Raw genomic sequence first — 10,304 nt, forward strand, 5'->3', positions numbered from 1 at the left:
CTATCGCTTTGGACGTTTCTCTAGCACAGTGCTGTGGAGATTTGGAGTTTACGTTTCTAACCCCCATATCCCCGTGTCCTATACGATTCCTCTTCCTTTTCTATGTATCTTTGTATCCTTCCCTCCCATCCACTGTGTAAATTCCCTCTTACCACACTAACATATACCTCATGTTTTCTACCAATTTCATCCTGAAGAAAAATTTCCTCCAGACTTTGGACCTGCAGCAGTTGGGGTCGATTGTTCTGTAAGCTGCTCCGTGGTTCTCATCTCGGTTTCTTCATCACTAACCGGGCTAAATCCCTTCTGTTGCCTTATCTGGAGTGTAGACCTTCTTTCTTGTGTTAACTCTTTTCTTTTGGCAGAGAAGTCTCTACTAATTTCCTAAGGACAAGTGCTTGAAATCCTGCGTGTCTGAAAACATCTTTATTTTTATCCCTGTATTCGATGAGAATGGCTACATAGTTTTAAGTTACCATCTTTTAGCTTTCAGTATTGCTGTTGGAAAGCCTCTGAAGTATTTCTGATTCTAAATTTTAGGCCCCCTTCTGTTTCTAGTATTTAGAAATTTACACAACGATGATATGTTTTTAAGAGTCAAAGACTTTATTTGAAGCTCTGGTTCTAGTCATATCAAAAGCTCTTGGACTTCCCAGTAAGAGCTAATAAAATTCCTTTGAGACAAAGATCTGACGACTCATTGGAATGCTTTTATGTCCTTTCACTGACTCTACAACAAACATCAAGGTCAATGTCTAGTTCCTTACACTTGGCTTTATTTATTCATATTCATTTATTCATATATAGATGTTTGCTACATGCCTAGCATTTTACTTGGAGCTGAGAGTCCTGTAATAGGAAATAGAATGGTTCTGCCTACATGGAATAAACTGAAGACAAATGCCTCTGCACACATCTGCACACATACAGATACATGTAATAAGGGCTTACAGTAGTCAAAGATAGCACCAATCTGGGCCCTGTTCACTTCTAAAAGCACCTATTTTCCTCTTCCCTCCTTTGTACTATGGCCAGACTGGCTGGGAACACCCTTCCCATAGTACTGAGCTTACAGATGCTGCATTTGCTGGTTGGGATGCTCTTCCTACTCTTTAAAGGACTAATCCCTCAAGTTTAGTGTTATCCTTCATGCCAGTTTTTCTAAATGGCTCTCCCAGACGCAATTCTCACTTGCTGCTCTCCGCCCCACCCAGTGTTCTCTTCATGGGATCCACATCATTCTAATTCCTTTACTGCATTGTATGCATTTTTTTCCTTCCAGTGCATATTGCATCTAGGGCAGTTCCTGACACAATGGCACCATTCAATAACTGCTCATTGACGGCATCTGTAGTTTTGTAACCCTAAGATAGGTGACAGCACACTTCCCAAGTAAGGGGAAGGGATTAAGAGCTTACCTGAAATAGTTTAGCTTCTTCTAGACGGAGTAAAGTCTTTCTCATTTTTCATTTTGAGAGTAAGAGAAACAAAACTGGAGGTGGGCACGATGGTTCATGCAAGCCTTTAATCTTGGCACTTGGAAAATATCAGGAGGAAGTTTCAATCCTGTTCACAAGCCGGAGTCTACCTGGACACTGAGTGAGACTCTCAAGGAAAAACAAACAAAAACCACCCCATACACACAAGTCCCCAAATTGGATGTTTTGATATTAAATGAACATAGTGGGAGGGCCACCTTTGCAAAAGGTCATACTTCAGTCTATCCCATATTCTGGAGGTTTAAGAACTTGATCAGTTTCTCCTGTAATACTCATGCTCTAGGAGAAGTAATTCAATAACGACCAGAGGGAACACTGATTTCCTAGCCTCAGTAGGAAGTAATTTCAGCCATAAAACAAGATGCGGAACTCTATTAACTGCCAAGTTTGGTCTACAGTTGGGTGGATATTTCAGTACAGTATCTGCCAGGAGGAAGGGTACCAATAGAAATGTTCATGTTCTGCTTCTGCTCTTCTCCCCCCACATCTGCTACTTCCAAGTCATACCCTCCCCACTTCATGGTGGTAGTCATGGAAGGTAAATCACAAGAAAAGTAAATGTCACAGACATTCATTTCTAGAACTGTTGAACCAGGAAATCTAGAGAGTCTTCTGTTGCAGTAATGAACAAAAAAGGCAATAAAGAATTTGGTAAATTACTAGGACTGGGACAGGGAAAGGGTAGGCATGGTATGGTATGCCTAACATCTGGGGCCACATTTCTTCCGGAGAGAGCTGTCCATTCCAGACTGGGTAGCTGAGATGACAAACAGCTGAATGGTACTTTTGATGGCTGAACTGAACAAGGACTATACCCAGTGTAGGTTAGCACCCCAGTGCACTCCACGCTGAACTGAGCGGGAAGTTGTTTGATTTATAGTTACCCTCACATTTAGTTACTCTGAGTGACCTGGCACTTGATGTCACTGCAATAGACAAATGGCATCCAGACCAGAACACAATTTCAAAACAAAGCATATTTGTGGATCCCCGTTTTTAATTGCCAGATTTCAGGCTTGGAGATGTAAGATCTTTACCAACTCAAAAAGTATGCATTTGCCACAAATGGATGCCCTGCTTTTCAGTCTCTACCACATCAAAGATTCTCTTTCCCAAACTTTAACAGAATAAGTGGAAAAAACCCCGGTTTTCTGTGTGTGCGCGTGTGATATCTTAATAGCATTTTTTTTTCCTTTTTTTTTTTTTCGGAGCTGGGGACCGAACCCAGGGCCTTGCGCTTGCTAGGCAAGCGCTCTATCACTGAGCCAAATCCCCAACCCCCATCTTAATAGCATTTTAAAGGAAGAAGAAATTGTTTTGTAATTATTTTATAGGTAGTATTACAATATTTTTCAAGATGGCAGAGACCAACTGACTTCTTATACCAGTCATAATGCAGGAGACACAGGATTTGAGTTTTTAAAAAATATTAAAGCATCCATTTCTTTTTTTTTTTCCCCACTTCTTTCTATTCTTGTTAGTTTCTTGTGTGCTATGTGTTTATGGACTTAGGTCAATTAGAAAACTCTGGCCAATTGTAACAACTCCATGGTTTTTAATGTTTAACTGCTGACACTGAAGCATTATCCAGTGTCAGAGAAACCACCTTCTTCAAACAGATCTAAATCCATCCAGATCCTACGCTACTAAAATCAGGAACACCCAACCTTTCCAATTAAACAATCCATCAGCAAAGGTTATTGACTTAAACTTCAGGAGATTTAGAAAGAAATTTAGCCAGTGAAGGGAAATTCTGAGTACCTTCTGGCATCAGTAAAGAGACACGCTTAACTACTCGGAGGGTGTGGGAATCAGTTACACACACCCATGCCGTGGTCTTTGGGAATATGTAACACTTCAAGGGTAGTATTCTTTACTGGCCCTTTGCCCTGATCCCAAAACATGCTCGCACAACAATGTTTTCACTTCATTTATTCCTTTAAAACAAGTCACTTCATACATTTAGATATTGAAAAATCACATATCATAAATAAAATGAGTGCATCTTAATAACAAAGGCAAAATCATGAGTTGTATAAAATGAAGTTAGACATCTCCCAGAGAGCAGCAGTGCATCGACCTTGGAAACTTGCTGGCAAATGACAAGGAAACATTTTGAAAACAACACTAACAACACATTTTCATATGCCAAGAAAACAACTCTGTTTGGCCCCTTTTATTCCTTTGAAATTATGTTCTGAGCCCTGTGTTTCAGGCTTTCCTGGTGATTTTCTTATTTAAGGAACTCTGCCTCGATAAGACTATTTTTCAAGCTTCCTTTGACAAGCTCTATGTACTTATTAGGCATTCTTAAAGAAAAATAATTTGGTACAAATGCATTTCCTGTGGCACCTGGCATGGCACAAATGTCAGGCAGCCCCTGTCTTTTAATAATTGATGGGTTACACTCTACTCGAGTTCTGGAGTCACGCCACGTCGTCATCTCGGTAGAGATGCTCAGCCTCCTTACCTTATAACGTAACCAAATCACCCATTCACTATACTTAAACTCCTATACACAGGTTCGAGTGTTTCAAACGAAAGTGACAAGGGGTAGCATGGAAGATGCTCACATTCACGCTGCGTACATTTCCTTTCAGGAGCACTCGTCCTTTTCACTTTAAAATGCCATGGGAAGGCCAACACCCTCCCTTAAATCAAATGCATCAAGACACAAACACCCCATAATTCAGTAAACATAATACTTTTTCAAATAAAATAGTCAAAGCACTGTAAACAAAATGCTAGCTAATTTTTGAAAAAACAAAACAACAGCAACAAAATACCAAACCTTTCCCATAACCAGGGCAATCTTATATTCCTTGAGTTGGATGTGCTGACACATTACAATAGGTATTAAGAAAACATCCTGGGGCTGGAATGCCGATCAATAAGCGCTTACCCTAGCAGCAAAAAGCCGGGGTTGGATGCTTAGCACTGTGAGTAACAAACTAGCTTATTCAAAAAAGTGTTTCTTTAGGTTTGCAAATACTGCTTGCATATCTTACTCAAAAATCAGTCTCTCCAAAATAAGCTTGCTTAAAATCAATCAAAGGTTTGATGAATGTACTCTTTAACAATCACATTACAGAAGTAACATTGCTTATATTAGGGCAGAGATCACGCTCCTAACAGTGAGTGAAATTAGACTGTATCCTAAGACACAGCAAATACTGAAGGCAACAGCTTATGAGAGCTGCTGGCTAGCAGCTCAGGGTTGTATCTTTATTGCTCTCAAGATCTTCTAGAGAGCTATGTAAACTTTTATTCCCTAATTTTTAAAGTGCTGCAAATGATGTTTCAACACATGAAAAATGTAATTTTTAATATATGTAAATTTAAGGTCACCTGATTTTTTAATATATAACATGTGTGTGTGTGTATCATTGTTGCTTAATTTCACATACATCCTATTGTAATTTTTTCCACAAAGACAGAAAATTCACTAGGGTAGCTTGAAGGAAGCTAGGCAAAGTTAGGCAGGAGCAGTTAGGGGCACACATGGGTAGGGATAATGTTAATTTGGGATTCTGACTTTTCTGGGACTTGAACTCAATGGGTATTCAATGGCATTAATGGTATTAGTTCCTAACAACAAGGTTAGGTTGGCCAGTAACCACTTGATTATGATCACTTCATATTCATGGAGAGCTTTAAGAAATCAACCATGAATCACTAGCAAAAGATGAGGTGTCATATCACGGAATTCCCAGGGACATTAATTTGGACTACTGCTGTGACTAGGCTATCTTTATAAAACCACGCAGAATCGTTAATCCAAAAAAGAGTGGGGAGGACACTGGGGAAGTAGGGGCAAAGCATAATTTTTATTCTACCACTAATGTAAATTGTCTCATTTTAATTAAAAAATTCTTGGAGGACAGGCAAAAACTGAACAGAAAGGGTTTCATTAGGACAAAGTTTTTTTAGCTTTGCTGCAACTAAATTCACAGATTTTTCAAAGTTCTAAAAATGAGTTTCATCACAATCATTTCAAGAGCTTAATAAATACAGGAAGAATATAAACCAAAACTTTTAAAACTTTTCTATGAGGCTTAACAGCTTGTATTTGGAATGAACAGAAATCAATAATTAAACAATTTGCATATAATGCTTCACCTGGAATGTTTCACAACAAAAACACTACTCTCAAACCAGTTCTCATCAGCAAATGATGAAAATGTCTTTTTGAAAGCCATTTTACTGTCAAGTATCTACCTGGCAACACAACAAACCAAGTAAAAGATAAAATAGAATAAGAAACAATCCCCTAAATATAAATAAATTCTAAACAAGACATAAATAACACTTAGAATAAAGATTTGAGTTTTAAGAAAACCAGTGCTCATACTTCTTTACATTTACTAAACGATTCCTCTGTACATTATATAGACTCAATTTTAAATTGACAGGAATTATTGTTAAAAAATAGAACATGCCTGACACGTAAGTTATTCAATAAATACTTGTTGTATGAACAAACTTCTGGATCCAAAATTTTAGAGATATTAAATTTGGATGCTCAAGTGGTAAAGGAAGGCAAGCTTTATAAACACGATGAATATCCCAGCGTTAACATTTTTAATGTACAGCTTTAAATTAAATATTTTATGGAGGAAATAAAAAACTTTAAAAAATCTAAGCCAGATGACAGATACAGAGACTTTTGTGACAGTCATTTACATGTCGTGAATGCAAAATGCTTGGCATCCTGAGATCACTAGTACTATCTTTAAGGCTCAGTTAAAAAAAGAGAAAGATTTCAATTTGTATGACTATAATAATGCCATTGCCTAACTGGCTATGTGCACAAAGGGTACTCAAGAAAAGTCATCCGGCCAGGTATGGTGGCCCTGCTTGTAATCTCAACACTCAAAAGGCAGAGGCAGAAGGATCACTTTGAGTTGGAGGAACCGGATCTATATAGCAAACTCTAGGCCAGCAAAGAACACATAGGAGACCCTGTCTCAACTCAGAAAGAATGTCATCTGATGACTGAAGCGTACTTTGTTAATTGTTCAATTGTCCTTAAAGAACTTTCTAAATTGTTCATTTTAACATTCCTTAACTTGACATGGTCACCATTACCATGTAAAAGGCTAAGGATTTTAAAGCATTTGCTAAGAAGAATCATGGTAAGATGTAAGTGCTTTAAAGTACACCAACGGTTGTCTGAGATGTTTAATAAGTGAGATCAAGATAACAAAACTTCACAACAGTCTGCCTCTTTGCATCGTGTGACAGAATACACAACAAATTATAACTTAGCATCCCTGATCTTTAGAAGAATTAGAGGTAGAAAACTTTACCTGGAAGATTCTATAGTGAAGCTAAGTTTTGAGAGCATGTGCCTTGAGGATCAATCCATCAAGCAAATGGCTACATAGCTGACACTAGGTAGCAGTGCTCTGTATAAGAGAGCTGTATAAGGCAAGGATTTTAAAACTTTGTATGCATATTTTGGAAGTGAAACAAACCAAATAAATTATTTAAAACTGAAAGTCAAGGATCCCAGATGAACAAAGTACTATCTTGCAGAAATGTGAACTATCTAAGAGCTCATAGTGGAGCTATGAACACTGTCATCTACGGAAACATTTTCAGGAAACCAAAGCATACCACTGACACTTTAGAGGAAGACTTGTTTGTTAAGAAGTGCTTTGAGCTAAACAGTTGAGGCAATAAAATCCCTCCAGAAAAATTTATATGTAAAAAAGCAAAAGAACTAAACTCTCAAGTTTTCAAGATACTTCTTGAATTTTAAACTAAATTAGCAATTAAAAAGGCATACCCTGCATCATTTAAAAAAATTATCTAATGTGACAAACACCAATACATGAATTGCATTAAAACACGAGGCCACCAGTCTTTTAAAGCTTCAGTAAGCTGCTTCAGGCACCTTTCCCCCTTTTATACATTCTACTTTTATACACTAGAAATCTCAACAGGACCATAATAACTCCTGTTTTAGATAACATTCGCAAGGGATATACTTATCCCTGTAAAATTGCTTTTTATGTACTTGTAAGTAGTTAGAGACACTTATAAAGTCTACCAAATTGCAATATAAAAAGTTTTGACAATTCTGAGTATCTTCATTTGATGAATCAATTCAGAATTTAGAAACGACTAACTCATTCAAAGTTATTAAAAGAAATCAACTACTGGAGACACTGTGGTATATGTCCAGTGGTCCTCCACAAAGCTTTGCATATTACCTAAAATATGTTTTCTTTTATAAGGTAAAGCCGCAGGGTGCTGGTTTATAATACAATTCAGTCTTCGGGTTAGCATCAGAAGCGGCCAAAACCACCTATTCCAACACCCCGGTAGAAAGAGGGCATGCCACTAGTGTAGACACACATCTGTAAACTTGCACACTGATTTTAATCTTAACAAGGAATTTCAGTGTCAGTCATACTGGTTTAAGATAAAAGGATGGTCCAAGCATTGTGTTCTATTCTGTAGGGTTATGAATAGCTTATTGGAAAACCCAGAGCCTTCTGGATCTGTGAGGTAGTAGGCTCCAATTCTCCGGAACAGATCACACCTCTCCAAAGTTGGTATGGCCTGTCTCCCTGGCATGGTCCCTTGCTTCAGCTTGTCCGGTTAGGCCCTTCTGACACAGCATGCATCTCAGGGTGAAGCGGTTTACATCAGTGAACTGTCTCTTTCTTCTAGCTTCATCAGCTAATTCCAGTGCTTGTACGAGAACAATATCATCATTAGAGGAGAAAATGGTCAGAGGAGGGGTATCCGGATCAGGGAAGTTTCGCTGAAGCGGATCGTAGTGAATGCCATCGTAGATGAGTAGAACCCTTTTGCTATAGCCTGCATCTTCCCCAAAACGATCAATTCTGACTGTCTGTGTATCTACTACACATATTTCACATTGATAAAACTTGGACAGGATTGATATCTCAATTGCTCCCCCCCAAGTATCATCCCTTCTGATCCAATCACAGTACTCTTCGTTTGTCTTTCCCAGTATTGCCTCACTATACAAGTCTGGATCACTGGCTACAATTTGTGCTATGAGGCGTCTCATCTCAGGGGCACAAGCTGGATTCAAGACTCCTCCTTCAACGACATAGTACACACTGGTAAAGAGGCAAGAGTTGTCTGCTGGGACTGCGGTTCTGGTAAGCACAGGCAGAGTTTCCCTGACATAACTAGGAGCACCATGTTTTGAAAACGCAGGTGAAGCTTTTGGTCTGGTTTGGTCTTCTTCAACAATCAGCATGTCACCTGTTAAAAATAAAACAAATCCAGAACTGCAGAGAAATTATAGATTGGGTATTTATTAGCCAACTCAGTAAATTAGAAACCAAATGAGTTAAAGGTATACAGAGGGTTACCAAGGAGAACCCAACTTTGTAAACAAGAGGCCAGTTAGCTCTTTAAGTTTGTCTGTGTTTGGTTCACTGTGTCTTCAGAAAGAGGAGAAGAGAACAAAATGCTCTGCGTTGCATTTCAACTGAACAAATCTTTCAGAGGTTCTCCACAGACTAGGTAGGTCACCAGGGTGTTTGTCCACTTCGCAGGACTATACCATTTGACAGCTCGAGGGGCCTTGACACAACATGCAAAGCTTTTAATGACCAACACTGATGTCCAAGTTCTAAAACTGGGAACAAATAACTGTTGTTGGTTAATTCTACAGTAAACTCATACGTCCAAGTGTACACAAAACAAATTCCAAACAAATTAACCGAGGGACGGACAACTAAGGCAAAAATCCGTATCTCAACTGCTGACCTGCTGATCAGGATAGGGAAAAAGAACCACCCTGTCAGGGGGAAAAGGATCCTGCTGTCCCCTGGGAAAGCAGAGAAAACGATTGACCTGGACGCAGGCTTGGGGAACAGGGAGCTTCAAGACTCCAGACTTGTCTCTAAAACACAGGTAAAGGACTTGACACTTGCCCCGGCCTTCCTGGAGTTCTGGTCCTTCTCGAAGCCCCTAGCTGTCACACCAGCACTTTGCCTTACTGGCTTCACTCTTCTCCCCTCAATGTCCTCCAAGACTTCCCCGGCCCCGGCCGGTGCCCGTACCTGACTGGATGGGCAGGTCCCCGAGAGTGATGTCCCGGTCGCTGAGATCCAGGCACTCTGGTGGGTAGCCGACGAGGATTCGCTGACTGCCCGGAGCGATGCCGGTGATAGCGGCGATTTGGCCCTGCAGTTCCCGTAAGCGGGTCCGGTTGGAAAGACCCTGCAAAACGTGGGTGCCACCCTTGGCCTTGCAGCGGAGCCGCCACATAGTGTCGGCCGGCCGGCCTCCTGCGGGGCCAGCCTTGGTCCCAGCCGCAGCCTGGGAGACAGCGCCGGAGCAACCAGCGGGGGGGACCCCAAAATGGCCGCCTTTCGCGCCTCCAAACATCGCGAGAAGTAGCCGCTGGGGCGCTTCTCGCGACACCTCGGTGGGGACTTGGCTTCGGCCCTTCCAAATACACTCGGGCTCTTAAAGTGATAAGGGCAGCCGTGGGTGAGGGCTGGAGGTTGGCCAGTTCTCCCGAGCGCTCCGGTGAGGCGCCCTTCGCGTCGGCAGCATTTATCCTCCAGGGAGGAGGGCGGGGAAGGAGTTCCCGAGTCTAGCAGAGCAGAATGTCACCTTGCAGGGAGGTCGGAAATGATGAAAGCAGCCACCCAAACACCAGGCAAAGCAGACTCATCCTTGAGAAGGTAAACAAATGCCAAGAAAGGTCAAAGGACCTGCCAAACAGTCACTCGGCTGACGAGTTCCTGGCTGCACCGAACTGATTCATTGAGGCCAAGTGGACGGGACGACCGGAGTCCCGTGAGA

At 40.8% G+C, this 10,304-nt stretch overlaps 1 protein-coding gene across 1 annotated transcript; it reads right to left on the reverse strand.

Moving 5' to 3' along the window:
* Positions 1-3,415: 3,415 nt before the first annotated feature.
* On the reverse strand, positions 3,416-10,254 carry Yod1 (YOD1 deubiquitinase). The gene is made up of 2 exons (XM_032915663.1): positions 9,554-10,254; positions 3,416-8,747 (listed from the first exon to the last, which is right to left on the reverse strand). Exons 1-2 carry the CDS (start codon positions 9,879-9,881, stop codon positions 8,044-8,046), a joined length of 1,032 nt encoding a protein of 343 aa, XP_032771554.1. The 5' UTR covers positions 9,882-10,254; the 3' UTR covers positions 3,416-8,043.
* Positions 10,255-10,304: the final 50 nt, after the last annotated feature.

This window comes from Rattus rattus, chromosome 10 (genome assembly GCF_011064425.1).
Source record: "Rattus rattus isolate New Zealand chromosome 10, Rrattus_CSIRO_v1, whole genome shotgun sequence".
In the NCBI taxonomy this organism is placed as follows: Eukaryota; Metazoa; Chordata; class Mammalia; order Rodentia; family Muridae; genus Rattus; species Rattus rattus.

Bases quoted from the DNA above. Each gene is read 5' to 3' on its own strand.
- Yod1 (XM_032915663.1), bottom strand. From the start codon at position 9,881: ATGTTTGGAGGCGCGAAAGGCGGCCATTTTGGGGTCCCCCCCGCTGGT. The intron at 8,748-9,553 runs GTACGGGCACCG...TATTTTTAACAG, and splicing joins GGACCTGCCCATCCAGTCAG to GTGACATGCTGATTGTTGAA.